The sequence below is a fragment of the Protopterus annectens genome, chromosome 1.part2 (assembly GCF_019279795.1).
Source record: "Protopterus annectens isolate FY-2018-M chromosome 1.part2, PAN1.0, whole genome shotgun sequence".
NCBI lineage: Eukaryota > Metazoa > Chordata > Ceratodontiformes > Protopteridae > Protopterus > Protopterus annectens.
The window spans coordinates 572,215,097-572,242,411 of NC_056727.1; the positions used below are offsets into that span (position 1 = coordinate 572,215,097).

At 44.5% G+C, this 27,315-nt stretch overlaps 1 protein-coding gene across 4 annotated transcripts in view; it reads right to left on the reverse strand.

Moving 5' to 3' along the window:
* Positions 1-27,315, reverse strand: part of LOC122790289 (cytohesin-1) — a 1,634,771-nt gene that overhangs the window by 359,841 nt on the left and 1,247,615 nt on the right. For all 4 annotated transcript variants that reach the window (XM_044057794.1, XM_044057800.1, XM_044057818.1 and 1 more), the window contains one exon: positions 17,732-17,850. In XM_044057794.1, coding sequence (XP_043913729.1) covers positions 17,732-17,850 — 119 coding nt within the window. The remainder of the gene's footprint in view (positions 1-17,731; positions 17,851-27,315) is intronic.

The following is a 27,315-nucleotide window of genomic DNA, read 5'->3' on the forward strand; positions in this document are numbered from 1 at the left end:
AAGCCCCTACAGAAGCTGAACTTGGCCTTCCTCTAAAAGAAGCTTTGGCAACAGAAGGAGAGGCCCTAACTACCTTGGGAAGAGAGGGAAGAACAGTTACCTGAGAAGCCCCTCAGCCTGGCCTACCTCCTGAGAGGGCACATCCTGTAACAGTAAAGTATCTGCCTGAGACTCCATAGAGACTCCTGGCAAAACCTCTGGCTCCTGAGCCTTCTAAAGGACCGGCGTCCGGGACTGCCGGTTCCTCACCCTAGACTTCACTGTTTTGTCCTTGCGCTTCTTAGATGAAGCAGGCGCCGGAGCATCCGGCGGCATAGTATAATTGCAACGCTTCCCAAACACTAACCTAGCACAATCAAGCCTCCTCTTAATAGTGCTTGTTAAATCTAGCACAAGAGCGGCAACCAACAACGCCGTGCTCAGGCCCTAAACAAGGTATACACAATGTATGATAATCCCTATGCGGTATCTGCTTCCCACAAGAAATACAGTTATTCACTTTTCTGACATCCGGTTAAATACTGAGGCAAGAAAAACCAAAATGTTCTAACGGGTTACTTAGCCAACTCTGTATTCGGTCTGAAACTCCGTTTCGAAAATCTCAGAACGCCAACCTGCACTCGCAAAATTGCTTCTGCATCGGACCATGCGGCAAAAAAGACTGAGGAAATGACGTCGGTCATGCGCATTAGTACCCTGACGTACTGACGTCAGTCTAAGGCGCCATGACCGACGTCAGCCTTATACTCTGGTATTCGGGCCGACTGGGACGCGGACTATACCCAATTGTCAGGACTGCAGCAAGGGAAGACGAAGAACATCATCTCCTTCATGTTGATATGTAGATGTTGTAGTCTGACAGGCCACTTGTTTTGTATCCACTTTCCATTTAGATGAGCTCCCCAAGCTTTGTCTGAGGCATCTGTCGTTAAAATCTGACTCGCCTCTGGCCGGGTCACAGAGAGTCCCTTGTTTAGGTGACATTCCTGAGCCCACCACAAAAATTCCTTTTGAATGCAAGGTATTATTTGAATGACAGTGTCCAGATCCTGGCAGTGCTGTGTCCATACATTTTTGAGATACCATTGTAGCTTCCTCATATGCAGTTTGGCATTGGGAAGCACCAGAATACAAGATGCCATAAACCCTAAGGCTTGAAGGACTGTCCTTGCAGTCAGCCGGACTGAAGAGATAGTTGCTGCAACTAAAGGGATAGACTCTTTTGTTTGTCCCGGGTTAAAAAGGCCATCTGGGATGCTCTATTCAGTCTCACACCCAGAAAGCACATGTCTTGAGACGGTACTAGGCTGGACTTTAATTCGCGCACAGAATACCCTAGGCATCTTAGCACTGCTATCACATATTCCAAATGATGAAGAAGCTCTTCCCTTCCTTGAGCCAGAATTAGGCAGTCGTCCAAATAAGGATAGATCTGTATTCCTTTTAGTCTGAAGAAAGCTATCACTGGAGCCAGAACTTTCGTGAACACTCTGGGCGCAGTAGATAAGCCAAAGGGCAATGCAGAGAACTGATAGTGAGAAGTCCCAGCTCGAAACGCAGATACTTTCTGCAACTTAGTCTGATAGGAACATGAAGGTAAGCCTCCTTGAGATCCAAAGTTACCATCCAATGATCTTTGCCCAGCAGAGGTAAAAGCTGCTGCAACGTCAACATTTTGAACTTGGGAATGTCCAGATAAGTGTTGAGGATAGATAAATCCAAAATTGGTCTCCACGTGTTCCCCTTCTTTGGTACTAGGAACAGGCGAGAATAAAATCCTAGGCCCACTTCTGGCAGAGGGACCGGCTGTATGGCCCCTAGTTGGAGCAACAGAGAAACCTGTTTGTGAGCCTCTAATTCTTTGTTGAGGAGGAACGTCTGGCATGCCTTTGAAAGGAGGCAAGGTATGGAAATAAAACCTGTAGCCGTGGTGTATGATATCCAATACCCATCTGTCCTGGGTAATTAAACTCCAATTTTCTTTGAAAAGTGCCAACCTTCCTCCCAAAGGTGCTGCCAGACGAGCAGGCTCTGGCAGCTGAAAAGGTAGGTCATTGGGTCTGCTTACGAAAGGACTGACCCCTGCCCTCACCAAGCCTGTGCAGGAGAACTCCCTGTCCCAGGGCTGAAAGAGCCCTGACCTCTGCCCTTACCATGCCTAGATCTACCCCTAGACTGGGAATCATAAGAAGGATATGTCCACCCTTTAGTAGGCCAATTTCTACTAAACTTTGGAGGCTGGACCTGCAAAAAATCTTTAACAGTCTGCATAGACTTAGCCTTGTCTTCCATTTTCTTTAAAACTGTCTCAACAGGAGGACCAAACAACACGTCAGATTGTAAAGGAGCATCTAAAATCCTTGTTTTAACATGTTCAGACAAATTCTGATCCCTCAGCCAAGCGTGCCTGCGAAGAACTGACCCAGTGGCAGCCACCCTAGACGAGGCCTGTACAGCATCAAAACCACATTGCAAAGAATGCTTACCCACCTGAAACATGCACTAAATCTTGCAACTCTTTACAATCAATACCTACTGCCAGAGCATCAACCTTAGACTTCAATTGAGAAAGGAGATAGTTTTGGTATTTCAACATGTGAAACTGGCAATTCAGAGCCCTCATAGCAAGAGTGGAAGAAGTATAGACTTTCTTTCCCCATCTATCCAACGCCCTAGCCTCCTTGTCTGCAGGAACCGGATTTTTAACAACAGAAGCCTTAACACCCTTAGGCCCCTGGCTAACAGTTTCTGGGTCTGCCCTAGGACTGATACTTATGAGCTTCAGGCACCCTGTAATACCTATCCGGCTTAACAGGAGCAGGAGGCAAAGAATCAGGATTAAGAGAAGCCTCTGTAAAAACATCTTCTACTACATCCAAAACAGGAGGTATAGCCAAAGGCCTATGCTGGGGTAAAAACAGAAATTCCCTAAGCCTTTTCCTGGAATCAGAGAAGTCCTGACCTTCCCACTTAAAATGCTCCCTCATGGAATGAAGAGTTTCTGAAAAAGAAAAATCTTCAGGAGGAGTAGCAGAAGGAGTAGAATCATCCACATCAGAATCAGAATAAGGAGAGTACTCCTGCAAGTCTTCAGCCGAAGACTCTGAAACATCTGAAGCCTGCTCAAAACGCCCCAGCTCAGGCTCCATCCTAGGTCTCTTATCAGGAGGGGGCATAGAACCCCTAATCAAAGTAATCAAATCTTCTGCCATTTTAAGCATATGCTTCTTGGGCACAGTACCTGAAGAGCTAGGGGTAACACCAACTGAAGCTAAACCTGGCCTGCCCCTGGGAGAAGCCTTAGAAACAGAAGGAGAGGGCCTAGACACCTTAGGAAGGGAGGGGAGTATAGTAACCTGAGAAGCCCCCTCAGCCTGACTTGTCTCCTGAGAGGCCACATCTTGCAATAATAAGGTCTCACCCTGGGAACACAAAGAAACCTCCGGTGGAGCCACCGGCTCCACCGACACCTCTAAAGAACCGGCGTCCGGTACAGACGGTTCTTCTAGCCTAGGCTTAACTGCCTTGTCCTTGCGCTTCTTCGAAGCGGGCCGGAGCATCCAACGGCATTTTATAGTTGCACCGCTTCCCAAAGACTAACCTTGCACAATCCAACCTTCTCTTTATAGTGCGTTTGTTAAATCTAGCACAAGAGCGACAGCCAACAACGCCGTGCTCAGGCCCTAAGCAAGGAATACACAAAGTATGATAATCTCTATGTATCTGTTTCCCACAAGAAATGCAATTATTGACTTTTTCTGACATCCGTAAATGACTGAGGCAAGAAAAACTAAAATATTCCCCAACGGGTACTTAGCCAACTTTGAACTCGGTCTGAAACTTCTAAATCGAAAAATCTCAGAACGCCAACCGGCACTTGCAATGCTGCTTCTGCATCAGACCATGCGGCAAAAAAGACTGAGGATATGACGTCGGTCATGCGCATTTGTACCCTGACGTCCTGATGTCAGTCAAATGCACCCTGACCGACGTCAGCCTTATACTTTGATATTCGGGCCGACCGAGGACAGCGGACTACCCAAGTGTAAGGACTGCAGCAATGTGAGATGAAGAACATCAGAAACAATGACTTTTCAAATGGCTCTATAAGGTTAGCTGATAACTACAGGACGGTGATAGGGAGTCAAAAACAGGACTTACAAAGGTGAGTCAGACAAAGGAGTGAGTAGTAATGTCAAGTCACATAAGATTAAGGACAGGAGCAGGAGGAGGACAGGTAAGAAAGGAGTGTACAAAAGGAAGATAACGTGAACTATTCCTAACTCTGAGGAGGCAGACCATGGCAGCAACACACACAGGCTCCAAAACAATAAGCTTTCAACCTTTAGCACAAAGTTTGAAATAACGGTGTGTGGGAGACTCAGAATAAAAAAAAACAAAATCACAGCTTCACAGTCAAAAGGCAATATAGTACAGTAAACTCTCAGTTAACCAGAACTCAAGCAACCAGAAAAAAAAAAAAAAAAAAAAAAATCGAAGAAATACAGTACAATTTTTATATGTTACATCCCCCCTCCCCCCTGCAGAAACATACCTTATGTTGTTAGAGTTTTAAAAAGGAAGATGGGAATAAATTCCCTTTCTCCTCAATCTAAGAACAAGTCAAACCAAACAAATAGTATAGGGTACAGTATTAGTCAGGCCTATTTTAATAGTAACTCTTAATCAACCAGAAACTGCAGTTATCTGGCCTCTACCAATCCCCGTGGGTGCCGGTTAACCAAGACTTTATTGTATGTTTTTTGAACAGTAATACTGTAGGCCGTGGGAGAATGTAGAAGAATGTACTGCAGGCCCTTGAGAATTTATTGATCAGACCCCAAAATAACAAAGCTAATGATCACAGTGCTGGTGAGACCTTATACTGTAAGGAGGATATACAGGGATACTTCAGTTGACCAATGTTAAACAACCTTTAAGTTTTTAAAAATAACATTGCATTTCTAGAAAAAGACTTTCCAAAAAAGTGCATCAAAAGAAAAGTACAGTTGTGTATACTTACCATAAATGTAGATGTTCGAGTGTATTCACTGTTACAGTCATCACCTGTGGGTCATCCCTGCTGTGGTAGCCCTCAGCCGGCCCGAATACCGGTGTTGATGTTTTTCTGCATCGGCTCCTGTCGCCTGTAGTCTGACGTCAGGTTGTTAGTGCTATAAAGCAAGGCAGATGACGCCATTACATCCGTTTTTCTTTCCCTAACCAATCAGAAGCACAAGGAAATATGGTAAAGTGGTCCTAGTGGCTAAAAGCCACCGTGGGAAGCTTATGTCCTCCTAGGGAAAGAGGATATAAGGGGGAAGGATGGACAGAATCCAGGACTGCAACAGTGAATACACTCGAACATCTACATTTATGGTAAGTGTACACAACTGTACTACGTTCTTCGTGTTTCACTGTTGCAGTCATCACCTGTGGGAGGACTCCCAAATCTGAGGAGAGGGGTGGAAGGATAGGTTACAGCCCTAGGCATGGTTCAGCAAGCCCTGCAGAACTGCACAGACAAATCCTGCCCTAGACTTGGAGAAAAGAGGTAGGTGGTAATACTTAGTAAAGGTATGGACAGCGGTCCAGGTGGCAGCTTCCAAGATGTCCCTGATGGAGACTCCTCTGAGGAATGTTGTGAAAGTGGAGGCTGCCCTAGTAGAATGGGTATGAACAGACTTAGGGGGTGATTTCCCATGTAGTCTGTAGCAGAAATGGATACAGTGTGATATCCAATTGGAAATGGTTTGCTTGGAAATGGGCTTCCCTCTGCCCCTGGGGCAAACCTGACAAGAAGCTGGTCTGTTTTTCTGAAGGGTTTAGTATGGTCCAGGTAGTATCGGAGTTGCCTGTTCACATCTAGTGAGTGCAGAATAATTTTTCCCCGTTGTTTTGAGGGTTGGGAAAGAAGGTGGGTAAATGTATGGCCTGACTGAGAGTCGCATCAAATACCACCTTGGGCATAAAGGAGGGGGTTAGTCTTCAGGGAGACCCTGTCAGCATGGAAAATGAAGGGCTCAACGGCCATGAGTGCCTGAAGTTCTGAAACCCTTTTGGCTCAGGTGATAGCTAGTAGGAAAGCAGTCTTCCAGGAGAGGTATTTCAATTCTGCTGAAGCAGCAGGGTCGAATGGAGGTAAGGTTAGTTTTTCTAAGACATAATTCAGGTCTCAGGCTGGTGTGGGTGGCCTTTTGGGGGGGGTCTGACATTAGAAGCCCCTCTGAGGAATTGTTTAATCAAAGGATGTGAGAAGAGCGACTGTTCTGAATCGAAATGAGCTGAAATGGCTGAGGCATGGATTTTAATAGAAGAGAAGGAGAAGCCACTACTGAGTAACCAGGCTAGATAGTCCAAGATAAGAAGGATGGAAGGTTGCGAGGTACTGGCCCCTCTGGACTGGCTCCAGGAGCAGAATCTTTTCCATTTCGCTGCGTAGAATTTTCTGGTGCTGGGCCTTCTGACCTCTGTGATAATGTCTAGGACCTGTTTGCTTAACAGGGACCCCTTGTTTGCTTTTAAAGTATTAGCCATGCTGAGAGATTGAGAGTCTGCAAGTCTGGGTGCAGCATTTCACCCCCCCCGGGTCAAGAGGTCTGAGATCAGGGGAAGCTGACTGGGGGGCTGTAATGTCAGGCTGCGCAGTAAGGGGTACCAATGCTGTCTGGGCCAATCTGGAGCAATGAGGATGGCCTTTGGTCTCTCTCCTCTCTTATTTTGATCAGTACCTTGGGAATAAGAGGGCAGAGGAGGGAATGCGTACACAAAGAGGGAGTTCCAGGGGAAGGTCAAGGCATCCACCTTCCACGCCAGGTGGTGATACTTCCTGGTACAGAATTTTTCCAGCTGGTGGTTGAGGGGGGAAACAGAGAGATCCACCTCCGGAGTTCCCCACTCCTGAGTGACTTACAGAAAGATTTTTCTGTGGAGCTGCCATTCGTGGGGGTCCATTAAGATTCTGCTTAGGTGGCCTGCCAGGGTGTTGTTGACTATGGATACTGATATTTACTGGACAATTAAGTGTAGACCCATTGAGGGAGCTGTCAGTCAGAGGTTCATGGCTAGCCTGCACACAGGGTAAGACTGGGTCCCTCCCTGCTTGCTGATATACCACATTACTGTGGTGAATGTTTTGATAAGGAGAACCTCTGGCCTGAGATGGGGTTTGAAGAATGTCAGAGCCTTTTGCACTGCCATCATTTCTTTCTGACCGATGTGTAAGGGAAGGTGCTGGGTATCCCAAAGACCTTGGGTGCACCTGCCTGCTAGGTGAGCGCCCCAAGCAATGTCTGAGGCGTCAGTGGTGATGGTCCGGCCGGAAGGGCAGAGGATGAAGGGAAGACCCTTTTTCTTAGCACAGGCCCCTGCCCACCAGAGAAACTTGGCCCTTATACAGGGGATCAGTGAGAGAGAGAGGTTTCTAGAGGCTGAGAGTGTTGACACCAAAGGTTCTTTAGATACCAATGAAGTTTCCTCATGTAAAGCCTGGCCAGACGAATTAGAAGGATGCAAGATGCCATGTACCCCCAAGGCTTGCAGGAACTTCCTCACACTGAGGTGACTTCTGGAAGCCAGCTGGGTGAAGTAGAGAGGCAGGAAGCTCTGCTTTTCTGGGGATAGAAAGGCCATTTGGGATGCTGTGTCCAGCAGTACTCCCAAAAAAATGATCTTCCTGGTGGGTGTTTGCTTTGATTTCTTCTTGATGGTGAACCCTAGGGAAGTTAGGTGGGTTTTGACAAAGAGAAGGTCCAGGAGCAGCTTTTCTTTTCACTGTGCCTGAGTGAGGTAGGTTCCAGATAAGGGGAAATCTGTATATTTCGCTGTCTGCAAAATGCTATGGCCGGGACTAAGCATTTGGTGAATACTCTGGGTGCAGTAGGCAAACCAAAGGGTAGCGCAGAGAACTGAAGGTGTTGTGAGCCTGCTCTGAAGTGCAGGAATTTCCTGTAGAGGTAGGCATCTTTTAGGTCTAGGGTCACTAGCCAGGCATTTTTTGTCAGCGTAGGGTGCAGCTGCTGCAGAGTTAGCATTTTGAATTTGGGGACCACCAGAGAGGTGTTCAGAATGGAACAAAGAATAGTCTGGAATAAAAGCCTTTGCCTGTTTGATCTGAGGGGACAGGTTCTACTGCCCCCTGGGATACGAGAGTCTGTACCTGCTTCAAAGCCTCTGCCCACTGGTTTGGAGGTAAGTCTGGGTATCCTCTTGAAACTGGGAGTACTTTGAAAGAGGATCTGTATCCCTGAAAAATGATTTTTAAGACCCATTGGTCCTTTGTTACAGAAAGCCAATTTTCTTTGCAGAGGGAGAACCTTCCTCCTAGCTTTTGATGAGTGAAAGGCAGGGAGAGGGGATCATTGAGAGTTTTTGCCATAGAAGGGTGACTTAGAACTCCCTGCCTTTGAGGTGGAAGTGGTCCATTGTTTTGTTCTCTGTTGCCTCTGGGATAGGGGCTTGGGTGGTCTGTCCTTGTGGGGCTAACCTTGGCCCTGCCTGCTAGGTGCAGGGAAGGACCAGTGCTTAAGAGGGAAAGTTCCTGCTGAACCTGGGAGGTTGAACCTGAAAGAAATCTTTTACTGTTTGCATAGACTTTGCTTTGTGTTCCATCTTTTTAAGCACCTTTTCTGCTTTTACTCCAAACAAGCAGTCCTTATCCAGGGGTGCATCAATTAGTTTAGACTTGACATGATCAGGGAGAGGTTGTTTCTTCAACCATGCATGTCTCCTAATGACAGATCCTGACACTTCTGTCCTGCTTGACACTTCTAGGGCATCACATCCACAGTGTAATGAATGTTTGGCCACTTGACATGTAGAGTGCAGTAAATCTGCTAACTCTTCGATCTGGCATAGTCAGGAAAGGTTGAAATCTTTTCTTTAATAGTTCCAAAGTGTGTTGTTGATATTTAACATATGGAACTGACAGCTGAGAGTTCTGATAGCTAAGGTTGCAGAGGTGTATACTTTTTACCCCATCTATTCAGAGCTCTGGAATCCATGTCAGAAGGAACAGGATTCTTGTCAGAACTAGTCTTAGCTCCTTTTGGTCCCTGTGTAATGACCTCTGGGTCTGCAGCAGGTTTTCTGCACAGGTATTTGTGAAAATCCGGTACTCTAATAACTGTCAGGTTTACTGGGAGCAGGTGGGAGGGTGTCAAGGGCTAAGCTAGATTCATGAAAAACATCATCCACCACTTCTAAAATAGGAAGGATAGCCAGCTGGGGCAGGTCCAGAAACTCTCTAAGTGTTTTTTTAGACTGGGGGAAATTCTGAGATTCCCATTGGAAATGTTCCCTGAGGGTGTGGAGGGCTTCCCCAAAGGAAAGGTCTTCTGTTGGAGAGGCAGAAGGAATGGATGCCCCTGCATCTGAATCCTCATAAGCAGTCAGAGGTTGTGGTTCCTCTTCAAAATCAGAGTAGGCAGATTCCTCAAAATCCTGTTCTGTCATAATTTCTGGGGAAGGGTGTCTTTTCCTTTTAGAAATTGTGGCCTGACTACCCCTGAAAAGGGAAATGAGATCCTCTGCCATTTTAAGCATTTGGACTTGGAGTGGTGGAGCAGGAGCAAGATGGTGGCTAGAGGCAGATTTTCTAGGAGTGGCCTGGTTTCTAGGCCTAAGAGTATTAGTCGGTCTGAGAGAAATTGTAGTGGGATGAGAAGATGTCATTTTTTGTCTAGATTCAGTAGTGCGAGAGGCCTCCTTGAAAGCTGGTGCCTGCGTCACAGCTCAGGACCCAACCGAGGAAAAGACAGCCAAGGCTTGGAAGATGAAGATTTCTGCAGCATACCGGACTCCGAAAGTGTCTCAGTAGAGGCCTGCATAGATATTGAATCGGGCATCAGGGGCTGTGAAAGTACCTTACTGAATTCCAGAGAACTGACTATCTACTTAGCAGTAGAGTCATTGGAAGGCTTAGCCTTGTGTGGTCTGTCTCTATCTTTATCTCTGGGTTTTTTCAGAATGTCCACTGATTGCTGGCTGACGGACGCCATTTCGGAATGCGAAGACGGAAGACGAAAATACTTGTCTACAATAAGAGCTATACGGCGAATGGTTTTCGCGTTAAAGAGGGCACAGAACCGACAATGGGGGACGTCGTGGTCTGGGCCTAAACAAGTAACGCAGCATGAATGGAAGTCTCGGTGTGGGATCTGCTTTCCACAGGCGAGACAATTGTTAACTTTTTCGGACATCGGTCAGTGCAAGAAAAAAGGATCCCCAAAGGGGTACTTAGCTTTAGACATTTTCAGCTGAAATTCAAACTCTGGTGGCGACCGACTGGAACACTTGAAAAAGTACAGTTGTGTACCTACCATAAATGTAGATGTTCAAGTGTATTCACTGTTGCAGTCATTACACTTGGGTTATCCTGCTGGCAGGCTACCCGCAGTTGGCCTGAATTCTAAAGACCTGGTCCGGTGTCAGTTGCTGTCACCTCTTCCCTGACGTCAGAGCGCCAGGGGTATAAAAGATGCAGCAGACGCCATTTTCTTCAGTTTTTCTTGCCCCAGATGTCAGGTGCCCCCAAAAGGGCAGGCTAAAAAACATTGCCTATAAAAGCATGCACTAACATAAACAATACCTTCATCTACAAGCAAATACACCACATAGGTTGTATAGGATAGAGAAGTACATATAAGTCCCAGCAAAGAAGGGGGTATGGTGGGTGGGTAACCTGGACTGCAACAGTGAATACACTCTAACATCTACATGTATGGTAGGTACACAACTGAACTATGTTCATCGTGTTTCACTGTTACAGTCATTACACTTGGGTTGAATCCCAAAGCTGAGGTAGGGTGGCTGGGTCTAAATAGAATTAGGAGTGGCTATAAGGCCCTGCAGAACTGCAGTGGCAAAGCCTACTCTGGATTTAAAGTAAAGAGGTAAGTGGTAGTGCTTAGCAAAAGTGTGCACTGAGTCCAAGTTGCAGCCTCCAAAATATCCTTGGTTGGTACTCCTCTGAGGAAGGATGCTGAGGTGGCTGCTTCCCTGGTACAATGTGGTCTAATGCCCTTAGGCACTGATTTGCCATGTTGTGAATAGCAGAAACGAATGCAGTGTCCTATCCATTTCTGCTTTTAGATGGCCTTTCCTTGTGATCCTGCAGCATATGCCACTAAAAGCTGCTCAGTCTTTCTGAAAGCTTTAGTTTTGTCCAAGTAAAAGCGTAGCTGTCTGTGTATGTCCAAAGAATGCAGACGTCTCTCCCCTTTATTCTGTGGGTTTGAATAAAAAGTAGGCAAATGAATAGTTTGGTTAAGAGCCACATTGGACACTACCTTAGGCATAAATGTTGGGTTTGTCCTTAGAGAAACCCTGTCTGGATGGATGATAATAAAAGGTTCCACAGCCATTAATGCCTGTAAGTCTGAGACTCTTCTTGCTGAAGTTATTGCTAGGAGCAGAGCTATTTTCCAAGATAGGAATTTTATCTCAGCTGTACTGGCTGGCTCAAAAGGAGGCAGTGTGGGTTTTTCCAAGACAAAACTGAGGTCCCATGCAGGTATTAGTGCTCTCCTTGGAGGCCTTATGTTTTTGGCCCCCCTGAGGAACAGTCTAAGCAATGGATGTGAAAAAAATGGTGGCTCTGTATTGTAATGAGCTGAAATGGCAGAGGCATGGATCTTAACTGATGAGAAGGATAGGCCTTTGCCCAGCATCTCAGTCAGATATTGTAAAATTTGAGGAATATCTGGTACAAGCGTGTGAATTCCTTGCGCCTGGTTCCAAGCACAGAATCTCTTCCATTTTTCTCCATAAGATTTCCTGGTGCTAGGCCTCCTGGCCTCCAAAATAACATCCATAACTGCTGTAGAGAGAGGTGTATTCTGAATGGTTACAGTATCCGCCATGCAGCTAGATTTAGGGTTCTGAGTTGCCTGTGCAGGATCTGACTGTTTTGTTGGGTCAGTAAATGAGGAATTTGAGGCAATGTCCAGGCTGGGCCTTGAGACAAGTTCCTTAGGATTGGGTACCAGTGTTGGCGGGGCCAATCTGGGGCTATTAGTATCATTTGTGGCTTCTCTTGTCTGACGTTTAGGAGTACCCTTGGGAGGAGAGGCAGTGGAGGAAAGGCATATACTGTAAGGTTGTTCCAGCTGAATGACAAGACATCCACTTTCCATGCTTGTTTGTGATAAGCCCTTGTGCAGAATCTCTAAAGTTGGCAGTTGTGAGGGGAGGCAAAAAGATCTATGTCTGGGCATCCCCATTTCATTGTTATCATGCTGAAGATTTGTGGATCTAGTTTCCACTCGTGAGGATCCATGAGGTTTCTGGTTAGTTCGTCTGCCAGAGCATTTGTTTTTCCTAGCAGGAATTGTGCTTGCAGGTGTACTTGGTAGGTCAATGCTGTGTTCCACAAAATCATGGCTTGTCTGCAGAGGGTGTAGGAATGTGTGCCCCCCCTGCTTATGTACCACATAACTGTGGTGTTATCCGTCTTTATCAGCAGCTGTCCTGGATAAAGTAGGTCCTTGAAGGCTATCAGGGCATTTTGTACAGCTAGCATCTCTTTTTGATTGATGTGAAGATGCCTTTGGCTTGGGGGCCATGTGCCCTGAATACATTTTCCTCCCATTTGGACCCCCCCAGGCATAATCTGATGCATCTGTTGTTAGTGTTTGCCTGGCAGTGGGTAAAGTGAATGGCTGTGCCTTGTGGTGACAGGCCTGTGCCCACCATCGAAACTCCTGTTGCAGGCAGGGAATGAGTGAAATTAATGATTCTAGGCTGTGGCAATGCTGAGTCCAAACACTTTTTAGATACCATTGTAGTTTCCTCATATGCAGTCTTGCATATGGAATTAGCAGAATGCAGGAGGCCATGTAGCCCAGAGCCTGCAGAATTTTTCTTGCAAATAACTGGGTCTTTGTTGCCATGCTTTCGAAGTAAGACGTTAGTTGCCTTTGTTTGTCTGGCGTGAGATATGCCATCGGGGCAATTGTATTTCAGCTTGCACCCAGGAATATTATCTCTTGAGAGGGTACTAGTTTTGATTTCTTTTCGTTTACGGTGTACCCTAGGCAAATTAGTAATCTTTTTACAAATGCCAGATGCTTTAGTAGAATGTCTTTGGTCTCTGCTTGAATAAGGCAGTCGACCAAGTAGGGATATATTTGAATTCCTCTTTGTCTGCAAATTGCAATTACTGGTGCCAGGCATTTTGTGAAGACCCTGGGCGCAGTAGATAAGCCAAAGGGCAGTGCAGAGAATTGGTAGTGCATTGAGCCAGCTATGAATCTGAGGTATCTTCTGCAAGACTGTCTGATTGGGACATGCAGGTATGCCTCTGAGGTCCAAAGTTACAAGCCAAGCCTTCTTGCCCAGCATGGGCAGAAGCTGTTGCACAGTCAACGTTTTGAATTTTGGTACGTCCAGAAAAGTACTTAGAATAGGCAGGTCCAGAATTGGTCTCCATGCTTTGTCCTTTCTTGGTACTAAGAAAAGCCTTGAGTAAAATCCTTGTTCCTGCTCAAGTTGTGACACTGGCTGAATGGCCCTCATGTCCATGAGAGATGTTACTTGTTTTTGTGCCTCTGCCCGTTGATTGTGTGGCAGGTCTGGCATACCTTTTGCCTTTGGAAGGGTGTGAAAGTGGAACCTGTAGCCCTGAGAGATTATGTTTAGAACCCATCTGTCCTGGGTGATCATGTGCCAATTTTGTGAAAAAAGTGCTAGCTTTCCCCCTAAGGGTGCTGCCAAGAGAGAACTGCTTGGCATTGGCAGAGGGAAGTCATTGGGACTATTTCCTATATGGCTGTGATTTGTCTTCTCCGCTTTTGGAGGTAGAAGCACCCCATTGTTTGGGCCTGTATGAGCCCTGGGGCTGTTGTCTGCCTCTAGGGCATCTGTATCGGCCTCTTTGTTGCCTGACACAGGAAATGACCAATTCTTACAAGGCCAGTTCCTGCTAAATCTGGGTGGCTGTACCTGTAAGAAATCCTTCACTGTCTGCATAGATTTAGCTTTATCCTCCATTTTCTTCAACACCTCTTCTGCCTTAACACCCAACAAAGTATCATGCTGTAATGGAGCATCCAATAATTTTGCTTTAACATGATCAGGCAGAGTCTGTTCCTTTAACCAAGCATGCCTTCCAATAACAGAACCTGTTACAGCAGCCCTGCAAGAGGCCCCCAGTGAATCATAACCGCATTGCAAAGTATGTTTTCCCACTTGTTCAGCTGCATGCAACAAATCCTGTAATTCCTTGTTCTCAGAACATTCAGAATTTGTCAACATTTTCTGTTTTAACAGAGACATTAAGTATTGCTGATATTTAAGCATGTGAAACTGACAATTTAAAGCCCTTACAGCCAAGGTAGCAGAAGTGTAGACTTTTTTCCCCCATCTGTCCAGTGCCCTAGAACCTCTATCTGAGGGGACAGGGTTTTTAGCAGTAGCAGCCTTGACCCCTTTGGGACCCTGAGAAATAGTTTCTGGGTCAGCAGCAGGGTTTTTATATAGAAATTTATGAGAATCTGGAACCCTGTAGTATCTGTCTGGCTTAACAGGTGCAGGAGGTAAAGAGTCGGGAGACAGGCCGGACTCTGAAAATACATCATCTACAATGTCTAGAACAGGTGGAATAGCAAGAGGTCTGTGCTGAGGTAGTAGGAGAAAGTCTCTAAGCCTTTTCTTAGAATCTGAATAATCCTGGCTCTCCCAGTGGAAATGCTCCCTCATGGTATGCAGGGCTTCCCCAAATGAGTAATCCTCAGGAGGAGAAGCTCTAGGAATAGATTCTTCAGCATCAGAATCCTCATAGAGAGGAACAGAGTATCTCTGTTCTAAAGAGGAGTCAGAGGAAATGGAAACCTGATCAGAGGAATCATATTCAGTATCTTACCTAGGCCTCTTATCAGGTGGGGGATGGGAACCCCTGATCAAAGTAATTAGGTCTTCGGCCATTTTGAGCATCTGTTTCTTAGGCATGGAAGTCTGTCCTGGAGAATGCTGTACTTGTTTTCTTGTCTTTAGAACTGTTTTAATCTTTGTCTTGGATGCTGAAGTTGGCTTGATGTAAAGCTGTGTAGGTCTGAAAACACCCTCAAAAGCCGATGCCTGCTCAGCGGCTCCAGACTCAACTGAGGGATTAGTTTCCGAATGCCCAATACCTTGAGTATCCAGAGGCCTAGTTGCCTCCACGTAGGAGTTGGAGGCGGCCTGTGGCTCTGAGGTAGTGGGTGTCAGGGGCTGCGAAAGCACCTCACTGAGCACCGGCGACTGGCCTAGAAAAGGCTTTCTGTTCGGATGCCTGTCCTTTTTTTTTCTCCTTGCACTTTTTATGAATTCCGGTCATCAGTTGTTCCGACAGCATTATACAGTTAAACCTTCGGCCAAAGTAATGAAAAGCAAAATCGTACCGACGCTTAATAGTGCGTTGATTAAATCTAGCACAAAACCGACAACTAGCAACGTCGTGGTCAGGGCCTAGGCAAGGAATACAGTAAGAATGAAAATCCTTATGAGGTATTTGCTTCCCACAAGAAATACAATTATTAACTTTTTCTGGCATTGGTCTGGAGCAAGAAAAAAAGTTTCCCCAATGGGGTACTTAGCTTTATAGAAGACTTTGGATCTGAAATTTGATTTTGAAAATCTCAGGAGTAGGCCGACCGGCACTTGCGAACTGCTTTTGCTTCGGGCACAGCGTGGCAAGAAAGACTGAAGAAAATGGCGTCGGCTGCATCTTTTATACCCCTGGTGCTCTGAAGTCAGGGAAGAGGTGACAGCAACCGACACCAGACCAGAACTTTGGAATTCAGGCCGACTGCGGGTAGCCTGCCGTCAGGATAACCCAAGTGTAATGACTGCAACAGTGAAACACGATGAACATCTGCTTCTGCTATGGGCTCCATGGAAAGGACTGATGTAATGGCCTTGGCTGCCTTGCTTTATAGCACTTATGACCTGACATCAGACTACAGGCGATAGCAGCAGACACAGAAAAACATTGACTCTGGCATTCGGGCCGACCGAGGGCTATCACAGCAGGGATAACCCACAGGTGATGACTGCAACAGTGAAACACGAAGAACATCAAACATGTCCCTAGAAAATTCCTTCTTTTACTGAAGTACCACCAGCTCTGTTTTTTTGAGTTTCATGCAACAGCATCTTTATCTACTTCAGGGTTGCAGGAGCACTAAAGCCTGCCCCATGAAATAACAGGCACACAGCAGAGAAACTCTCCTGGCCAGGGCACCAGTCCACTGCAGGACACACACACACATGCACAAGGGCAATTTTACAGGATGTCTAATTCACCAGATGTCTTTAGGAAGAGGGAGGCAATAGAGTACTTAGCGAAAATTCAGGAGGACAGAGGGAGGACATACAGATTTGACACAGAAGGCAGTCAAGCCAGGAACTGAATGGAGAACCAAGAGTTGAGAAGTCAACAACACTCGACTGCTTTTTTTTCTCTTTTTAACTTCTCAGTTCTTCAATATGTACATAAAATAAATATGAGTAACTCGTACTACTAACCAAACCTTTCCTGACTAAAAGTAAAGGACATCTCCTCAAAATCACAGCCGTATAATATTACTGCATAACTCACACAGGAAGAAATGTAAATAAAAGGGAAAAATTATAGTTCCAAACTGCTATATACTACCACATTTAACATGCTGTGACAGTCACCGAGGACAGAGAAGACAGGATTTACATAAGGGACTGTACTAAGAACAGAACCTGGTAGTTTATCAATTTTTGTCCTTTATCAAACTCAAAATGCAAGAGTAGAAGTGTGAGAGGCAGCAGAAAGTGCAGCCTTGTCAGGCAGTCTGACCATGCCAGTACAAAGATCCTTCTCTGGGCAGCAAGGGATCACAGAAAGCTGATGGCAAGATATAAAATAAAAACAGAGATGAGCATATACAGAATTAGCTGCTACTGGCACTGTATTACACTGGGAAACAGTTTAATGTAATTAATTAATGAAACTGCATTAAAAGTTCAGGACTTCAAAGGACATTCATCTAATGTCCTGACAGAACAAGTCACAACAGCTGCTCTGTCAGCTCCATTTTACCTGCATTCATCTACCACAATGCCTGCCTGTCTGGATGGAATCTAATTATCCATGAGGTTTAAGGGTACATCATCATTAAAGACTTGTCTTGTCTATTTTGTTTAACAAAGAAGACATGAAAAGACAGATCAGAAGAAAGTTTAAATGTGACAGCAATATTTCCTGTGTTCTAAAATAAGGCACTGAGTCTGAACTTGCTCATATGAATTCGCTCTCTCAACCTGTTAGATTATACAAAGTAAACACCGAGAAGGAGCTATACATGTCAATTCAAATCCAAAGGCTAGCTCATGTCCAGTCATATCAAATAACACCAGACAAGCCTCTCTGCAGATGTCAGCATGAGAACTTTTGATGTGTAATGCACAATACTACAAATGGTCTTGAACGATTGTTAGCTTACTCATCCATGATGCAAGATGGAAAATTTGGCAAAGGTTCAGGAATGTTTACTTAGCTTATTTTAATTTGTTCAGCATCTCTTAGCATTACAAAACAGTATAATGCAAGATCAACTGCTTTAGAACCCACTGGACATCACTGGCCATTTCTGAACTACTGGCACTTTAAAGCTCTTACAAACATAAGCTGAGTTTCAAACCCATTCTCCTTGCTGTGCTGCCAAAGATCAATTCTTTGCTATCTTCAGGCTAACTCATTGCACACAATCTTTACACTTACCTTTCTCCCAGGTAGTCGCCAATGGCAGTTTTGTTCAGGCCTTCACCTTTATAGAGGAACTGAGCAATGTCTTCACAGGTGTTCTTTAAAAGATCATTCTCAATCAGGAACTGTATACCCTGCATGTAGCAAGTGCAGTCGCATTACTATTTTTTTTTTTTTTTTACAGTCACCAGTTTTGCTGTTCTTACAATCTATCCCCACACCCATCAAAGCTGATAAGCCTACATTTTTTTCATTAGCCCAGGGAGACGAATGTCTGAGTCTCTCTCTACCACTCGGGCACTGTAAGTAGGAAACCAGGTACCACACACAAATTTGAACAAAACACTCACACCATATAACATACAACTATACGAGTACAAAACTTGCCAACTGTCAGAATCTTAAAAAATTGCATTGAACTACTTTTACTACTATGGAATAATAACAAATATACATTATTTTCCCAGATTACAGATCACAAAAATATGACAAATCTTTCTAACATTATAAAAATCACAGATATACAAAAGAGACACCATCACCGTCAACTAATCTTCAATAAGGGCTGCTGCAGAGGGGAGTGCTTTCTGTGCACCATAACAGGGTCCATACTAGAGGGCACTTCCAATCCTTCCAAAGGCTAGCTCATGTCCAGTCATATCAAATAACACCAGACAAGCCTCTCTGCAGATGTCAGCATGAGAACTTTTGATGTGTAATGCACAATACTACAAATGGTCTTGAACGATTGTTAGCTTACTCATCCATGTCATTGTAACTAAGGGGCATATTCAATCCCCAGTTCTGAAACTCCTCAAAGTGGGTGTGACTCAGAACAGAAGACATTTTAACAATATTTAACACCCTGGACTCTGCTTATCACTCACACCATTAGGAATTATAGCCAGTTAGAATGCAGGTTAAGAATGTATTAATGCCTGTTCAGTCAAAATATACACTCTTTAGATGAGGTCATAAATTATGTCACTAAGGTCTGAGTTTGCCCCTTCACCAAGGTACAGCAGCCTCAGATTTACTTAAGTTTGTAGGTGCAGGGGGCAAAGCCCACCTATACACGAAAGGGGATACTTTCCACATAGAAAAAGTGTTATTTAGAAAATCATACTGAACATTTTTTTCTCTCAAAGTGAGTGACACAATTTTTGATCAAGTGGTTTTTCAAACTACTGCCACAAAACCTCATGAACTAGAAGCAGAGAAGACATTAATATAGGACAGAAGGCACAAATAGGCTCCTCACCTATGGTAGATGGCCTGCTCAAACATTTCACCACATCTGTGATCTCTCACTCCGAGAGGAGCCCCTGAGAGTGGGATTATATGTGGGAAGAATACTAAACAGATGGACAAAAATGTTGATGAGGACAACTACTAGGGGGCAATCCAGACAATGCCATGCAGAGCTGCCTTGTCAAAACAGCCCTGACTTTCGCTCTACCCTATCAAAGCGAACCTCATAAATGTGCAGACAGTAAATCTAGTGGCCAAAACAGAAAAAGCCACAGTGACACATCAGAAGGAAAAATAAAAAGCAACCCAGCGGAATTAGGGTTGCCACCTTTTCAAATTCTCAACCCTAATTCCACTGGGTTGCTTTTTATTTTTCCTTCTGATAAAAAGCAACCCAGTGGAATTAGGGTTGCCACCTTTCAAATGCTCGGATGCTGTGGTGGTACGGCGGTAGCGTTGTTACCTCACAGCAAGAGGTTCTCCCGTTCGATTCTCGGCTGGGCTTGGGAGTGCCTTCTGTGTGGAGTCTGTATGTCCTCCCCGCGGTTGGGTAGCATTCGAAAGACATGCGTGCGTAAATGGGCGTGCCTTCATTGAAGGCTGAGCGTCGAGCTGGCACCTCAGCGTTTTGTAAAAATCTACTGCCAATCATTAGCGGACCGGAGGTCCGCTGTGGCGACCTCTTACCGGGAAAAGCCGAAAGGCAACCTTTTCAAATGCTCAAAGTGGGACATTTTTTATACAAACGTCAGATTTTGCAGGCCAAAACATACCCATGGCCAGTACAAAGGACAGAACTTCACTTTTTTGCCTAAATAAAAGCTTATTCTTATAGCATTTTAGTTGTTTATTCTGTTTCTTATAACATTTAGGTGTTTCAGATACAGAATACCTATTTTAGAAAACTATTGCATAAAATATAGGAAATAATTTTGCCCTAAAATCCCAGGACATTTGTTATTTTTACAATTTTTTTGCAGGACACAACTACCTAAAGAGGGACTGTCCCTCGCAAAGTGGGACAGGTAGTAACCTTAAGTGGAATGTACTTTGACAGCATTATCCAATCAGCAAGTGGCCTACTGATAGCAGAAAAAAAGTACAGCTTTGTAGGCAACTTTTACTGTAACTGCAGATGAAAGACTGTGGTTACTGCTGCAGTTACAATTTCCAGTGATCCCTACCACTAAGTCCGACATCCAGTCTGACTTTCACAGTTGAGAATCCTTCCCCCAAATACCAGGCTAATGTTGTCTTACTTCTCTACATACCTGGTATATAGTTGGCATCCACTTGCACCATCTTTGGTTCTTCCTTGCCCTAAAGCAAGGCAGAATCATTCCTATGTCAGCGTCTGCTGGTCATAAACCTTCCTGTGTCAAAGTACAAAAGCCCTCCTTGGGAAGCTCGAACATATAAAGAAGGGCTGCAAAGTACAACAATGAAGGGAAATACGAGGACCTACCCTAGCCCCTCAGAGCTCCACTGCAGTACAGGAAAATGACAGAGGGAAACTTTATTGCAAGAACAGTTACACATGGAACAGCTACTCTTACAGTAAACTACCTTATATAACTGTATTAGGTTTTTAGTATGTCATATGTTTCAGTGATAATTTGCGGGGAAGATTCACAAAGTTCTTTTTAAATCTATATCAGTGGTTGGCTCAGTGCCAGGATCAGGACTACGGTATGCCCCTCAGGATATCTGAGGCAACCTTAGCCCTCAATATCACATCCAGCCTGTTTTGTTTAGAAACAGCAAGGACCAAGTACCATGTGGTTGTTTCCAGGATGTCCTGATTACTAATCCCTTTTAGGAAGGCCTTATTAATTTCAGTGTCCCTTGTAGAATGGGGTCTTGTCCCTTTCATGCAAAGTCTTACCATGAGTCATACAGCAAAAGTTAATGCAAGGAGAAAGACATTATGGTTTTATCACTGACAATAGTTGCTTGGTTTCTGAAAAGCAGACAGACACCTGACCTAATTTTCAGAAAAGTCTACTTCTGCCTCTGTAATAAATGAATAGTCTGTACACATCTAGCCAGTGTAGGGTTCTTTTGCCTTTTTCCATGGTTTAGAAAAGAAAACCAGACATTAAAAAGCTTGGCTCAGAGCTACTTCTGTAATGACTTTTGGCATTGGGGAGGGGGTGAGAATTGTACAGCTTCAGGAAAGGTTACTTACACAGAACAGCTATTTAAGAAACCCTCCTAGCACAGGTGACAGCTATCAGGAACACTGTTTTCCAAGTAAGGAATTTCAAAGATGCAGAAGCAGCTGGATCAAAAGGTGGTAAGGGCATCTGTTTCCTCACACAAGACTGTGTCTCCAAGCTGGGGCCATTCGCCCTCCTGGAGGCCTCAGTTGAAGTGTGTTCTTCAGATATTGTTTTGTAACCTCAGGTGAAGTATGCCCTTCAGACATTGTTTCTGGACACCAGAACGGGAGGGGATCAATAGGCAGGCATGAAGAAGAAATAGTCACGGGGTGTAGATTTACAGAAATATAGGATAAACCTAGAGAACAGTTTAGACAAATACTGAAGAACCACAGGCACATCCACTTGCAGTGGATGCTGGCTCATGCTCTGGTGCTGCAGAGAGAATCTTATCCATTTACCTATGTATCCAATCAAAAAATGCCAAATTGGTATAAAGCACTGAACTGCAGCATGAACATTAATCTCAAATGATTTATTTAAAAATAAAAACATACATAATCTGTTTAAGCACTTTTGTCACAAGTAGAGACTTGCTCAGAAAGAAACGGTGTTTAAATAAGCACGCAATGGTTAAATGTTTATCTTAATCATGACAATCACATGATCACAAATTATTTCATTCTACAGTCAATACCACATGATCATAATAAAACATTAAAATAATATTTGACATAAAACACTAAAGAAGAGAATATACAGACATGTACACATATGGGTAGGTGTGATGGCAAATGTGCTTTAGCCAGACACTCTGGAATGCAAATTTTCATGCTTTTTTTTTTTATTTCAGAGAAGTTTAAGGAACCAGTGGCAACTAGAAAACATGTTTGGAACATCACAAGTTGCTATGGCAACTGAGGGCCAATGCTCCTGTTGACCCAGGTGTTAATGAAACAGTTTCAGAAAGTAGTGTGTTTAAACAAAGATTGATTATGGTTTAAATGTTCTTAATGATTATCTCAAATATTAATTTAATGTTTTATAATGAACATGAGACACTTATTTTAGAACGAAAGAATTTACAATCATGTGATTGTCATATTATTAAGATGAACATATTGTGCTATGTATGGTTATTTAAAATCATGACAGGCCATACAAACTAATTTTTCTAGAATAAAAATAAAAAAAATTCACAAAAAAAACCCCAGTCTTTTCTCATTCCTCATAAAAAATTAAAACATGTAAGATTTTCCTTAGTACAGTGTTTATCTGCCCAGCCTTGAGGATTGCTAGCTGACTGCTTCCTCCACTTAGTCCATAGGGGGAGTGAACTTCAGTGGCATGAAAGCTCTGAAGCCCTAACAGCTACTGTTATACAACTCTCCTCAAGCCCTGCAGCTGTTAAGGTACATGGAATGTGACCTGAAGCTTTCAATGCTGGCCAGTGTTAATATCCTGGACAGGATATAACCCAAATAGTTTGGGCTACTGCAAGGCTGATCTGATGTTGATAGTCATCCTAGTTTTTTTTTTTTTTTTTTTTTTTTTTAAATATCAGAAAGAGGAAAGGTACAAGAAGCATGGTGAATAATGACTGTTAGCATTTCCAAGCAGAAGCATGCAGGCTGTACTTAGAAAACCAATGACTTAAGTGCCTAGCGCGGGATATGGACCAGACGTTGGGACCTTTGGACAAGCCGCAACCCAAGAAGGTCAAGAAGCCTCAGCCTGCCCCTTTGGCTGCTTCCTGTGTTCTGGACGTTCCTCCCGAGGCTGCATTGGAAACTACAGAATCTCCTTTGACTGGTACCTTGGTGGAAGTCGTCAAGGAGTCCAAACCGGTTGCCGGGGGTGGGGGCCACGGCTTATTATTTCCGAAGGCCCACATGGGGTTTCTCATATACTGGCTCAAGAAGACATTCTTTCGGATGTAGTGGAATGTCATCTGACATCTGGCCCTCCTACTCTTCGTCGTATGTTGGAGGCTCCTAAAGAGAAAAAAAAAAAACATATTTCTTCTGGCAGCAGCCTATGCCCTTTGACCAAATCCCTGACTGGCAGGCCTTTAGTCAAGGCCTCTTTAATGCCTTTATGGCCTTACCCCAACCTCCTGCTCCTATACAGGCCCTACCACCCTCCAATCCTGGGAAAAAGCCTGTGGAAGAAGTTTATTTGATATTGGCCAGTTACTAAAGTACAGTTGTGTATACTTAACATAAATGTAGATGTTAGAGTGTATTCACTGTTGCAGTCATCACATTTGGATTATCCCTGCCAGGGTAGCCCCTTGGTCGGGCTGAATACCAGAGGCTTAGTATTTCTGCGTCAGTTGCTGTTGCTTCAGGACTGACGCCAGGTCATCAGTAGTATAAAGTAAGGCAGCCAACGTCATTACATCAGTTTTTCTTGCCCTGTCAGGAGCCCCCAAGTGGGAGCCAGGTTATGGTGGAAGAACCCCACCAGTAGATAGTAAATACCAAAAAGTTTCCTGTAAGGAGAGAGACAGAGAGAAAGAAGAGAGGGATGGATGGAGGGAAACCAGTACTGCAACAGTGAATACACTCGAACATCTACATTTATGGTAAGTGTACACAACTGTACTATGTATGGGTATATTTGGATATTTCTTTGTCTGCAAAAAAGAAATGGCGGGAGCCAGACATTTTGTGAAAACTCTGGGAGCAGTAGATAAGCCAAAGGGAAGTGCAGAGAACTGAAAGTGCAGAGATCCTGCCCTGAAACGTAGATATTTCCTGCATGACCCTCCGATAGGAATGTGGAGGCAGGCCTCCTTCAAGTCTAGGGTGGCTAGCCAAGCATCCTGGGAGAGCATGGGTAGCAGTTGCTGGAGGGTGACCATTTTGAATTTTGGTATCACCAGAAAGGTGTTTAGAATGGATAGATTGAGAATGGGGCGTTAGGTGCCCTCTTTTCTGGGTACCAGTAAAAGTCTGGAGTAGAAACCTTGCCCTATCTGATCTGCAGGAATGTGGTCTATTGCCCTCACAGAGCAGGGAAAGGACTTGCTTTTGCGCCTCTACCCACTGGTTTGGAGGTAGATCTGGGAATCCTTTTTAAGGGTTTGAAGGGTGTGGAAAGAAAATGTGTATCCCTGGGACACTATGTTGAGGACCCAGCGGTCATTGGTAATGGTGGCCCAGGTGCTTGCGTGAAAGGAGAGTTTTCCTCCTAGGGGTAAATGCAGGTGGGTGTGAGTTCTTACCATGAGGGGGTGGCTTAGAACTCCCCAATTTTGAAGTGGAGGAATTAAGATGTTTTGATGTCTGCATTCCCTGTGGCTGCTGTCTGGGGGATCTGCTTCCCCGGGATCTGGGCTGAACTGACCTGGTGGGAGCAGGAAAGGACCAGTGCTTGGAGGGGCAATGCCTGCTGAATCTTGGTGGCTGGACCTGTAGGAAATCCTTAACTGTCTGCATAGATTTAGCTTTTTCTTCCATCTTTTTTAAGACCTACTCTGCCTTGCAGCCAAATAAGTTTTCTTTGTGCAAGGGTGCATCCAATAATTTAGATTTAACATGGTCTGGCAAAGGCTATTCCTTAAGTCATGCATGGCTTCTAAGGACAGAACTGGTGACTGCTGCCTTGCAAGAAGCTTCTAGGGCATCAAAACCACAGTGTAAGGTGTTCTTAGTCACTTGACTTGCAGAATGCATTAACTCTTGTAACTCTTTAGATTCTGGACAAGCAGGAAAGGAAGACACTTTTTTTTTTGAGGAGTTCCAGGGTAGGTTGCTGAAATTTTAGCATATGGAACTGGTAATTTAGTGCTCTGAAAGCAAGAGTAGCAGAGGTGAATACTTTTTTACCCCATCTGTCTACTGTTCTAGAATCCCTATCTGAGGGTGTAGGATTCTTAGCAGAAGTCGCTTCAATTCCTTTAGGCTCTTGAGAAATTACCTCAGGGTCCGCAGTAGGATTTTTCAAAAGAAATTTGTGTGAGTCAGGGACTCTAATACCGGTCAGGTTTTCTGGGTGCAGGAGGGAGGGTGTCAGGAGTAAACTGGATTCCAGGAAAACATCATCTACAACATCCAAGACTGGGGGAATGGCCAGGGGTATGTGTTGTGGAAGATCTAAAAAAAATTCTCTGAGTCTCTTTTTAGACTGAGAGTAGTCCTGACATTCCCATTGGAAATGCTCCCTTAAGGTATGAAGGATTTCCCCAAAGGAAAAGTCCTCGGGTGGAGAGGCTGAAGGAAAGGAATCCTCTGCATAAGAATTCTCATAAGCAGAGAGGGGTTGCATGTCTTCATATTCAGATGCATCAGCAGAGAGGGGTTGCATGTCTTCATATTCAGATACATATGAGTCATCAGACTCCTGTGCAAACAAAACTACTGGGGATATGTCTCTTTCTTTTGGAAGGGGTAGCTTGGCTTCCCCATATCAGCATGATAAGGCCTTCCGCCATTTTAAGCATTTGAGAGGCAAGGAAGCAGGGGCCTGAGATTGGGTCGTCTGTTTCTTGGGTGTGGTTCGTACCCTGTGCCTTAGAAACTTGGTTGTTTTCGAAAGAACAGTAGACGCGAAAGAAGTCGTCGGTTTGTGTCGAGAATCGGTAGTGCAAAGTACTTCCTCATAAGGTGGTGCCTGCTCAGTGGCTCCTGACTCATCCAAAGTAGAGACAACCACAGGATCCTTAGTCAAAGAAGAGTTTTGTGGCATACCAGACTCCGAAAGGGTCTCGTTAGTGGCCTGTAAATCCGCAGAAGTGGGCATCAGGGGCTGCAAAAGTGCCTCACTAAGGATCAGCGAACTGATGACTAGCTTAATGGAAGTGTCGTCGGTAGGTTTGGACCTATGCAGTCTGTCTCTGTCTTTATCCTTACTTTTTTTCAGGAGATCTGCTGTCAGATGGTTTACTGAAGCCATATCAGAATTCGAGGACTGTAAGCAAAAATATCTACCTACAATAAGGGCCCGACCACGTATAGTTCTGGCGTTAAACAACAAAAGCGACAGTGAGGCACGTTGTGGTCTGGGCCTAAGCAAGTGACGCAGTAAGAATGAAAGTCTCAGTGTGGTATTTGCTATCCACAGGCAAGACAATTGTTAACTTTTTCTGACATCGGTTAGAGCAAGAAAAAAGGATCCCCAACGGGGTACTTAGCTTTAGAAGACTTCAATTCAGAAGACGAAACTCAGGTTGCGGCCGACTGGCACTCATGCAAAAGTACAGTTTTGTACCTACCATAAATGTAGATGTTCGAGTGTATACCCTGCTGCAGTCATCACACTTGGGTTATCCTGCCATCAGGCGGTCCCGCAGTTGGCCGGAATTCCAAAGTCTTGGTCCGGCGTCGGTTGCTGTCACTTCTTCCCTGATGTCAGAGCGCCAGCGGTATATCAGAGGCATCCGACGCCATTTTCTTCAGTTTTTCTTGCCCCAGATGTCAGGTGCCCCTAATAGGTAGGCAAAAAAAATATATATATACACATATATATATATATATATATATATATATATATATATATATATATATATATAGCTATATGAAAAAATAAAACAAAAGCCTTAGGCACAAGCAAATACACCACAGAGGTAGTATAGAATAGAGTGGTAGAGATAAGTTCAGCTAGTTCAGAGGGGATGGAGGGAGGGTAACCTGGACTGCAGCAGGGTATACACTCAAACATCTACATTTATGGTAGGTACAAAACTGTACTATGTTCATCATGTTACTCTGCTGCAGTCATCACACTTGGGTAGAATCCCAAAGCTAAGGATGGGAGGTGGAGTCAAACAGGGTTAGAGGAGGCTAGAAGGCCCTGCAAAACTGCAGTGGTGAAGCCAGCTCTAGTCTTAGAGTAAAGTGGTAAGTGGTAATGTTTGGTGAAGGTGTGTACTGAACTCCAAGTTGCAGCTTCCAGAATATCCTTGGTTGGCACTCCCCTGAGGAAGGCTGTAGATGTAGCTGCTGCCCTGGTAGAGTGGTGCCTTATGGTAGCAGGAACTGGTTTTCCATGGTGGGTGTAGCAAAAATGTATGCAATGTCCTATCCATTTGGAAATGGTCTGTTTTGAGATAGCCTTTCCTTGTGATGCTGTAGCATAGGATACAATAAGCTGGTCAGATTTTCTGAAAACCTTAGTTTTATCCAAGTAGTAACGTAGCTGCCTGTGAATGTCCAAGGAATACAGGAGTATTTCTCCTTTGTT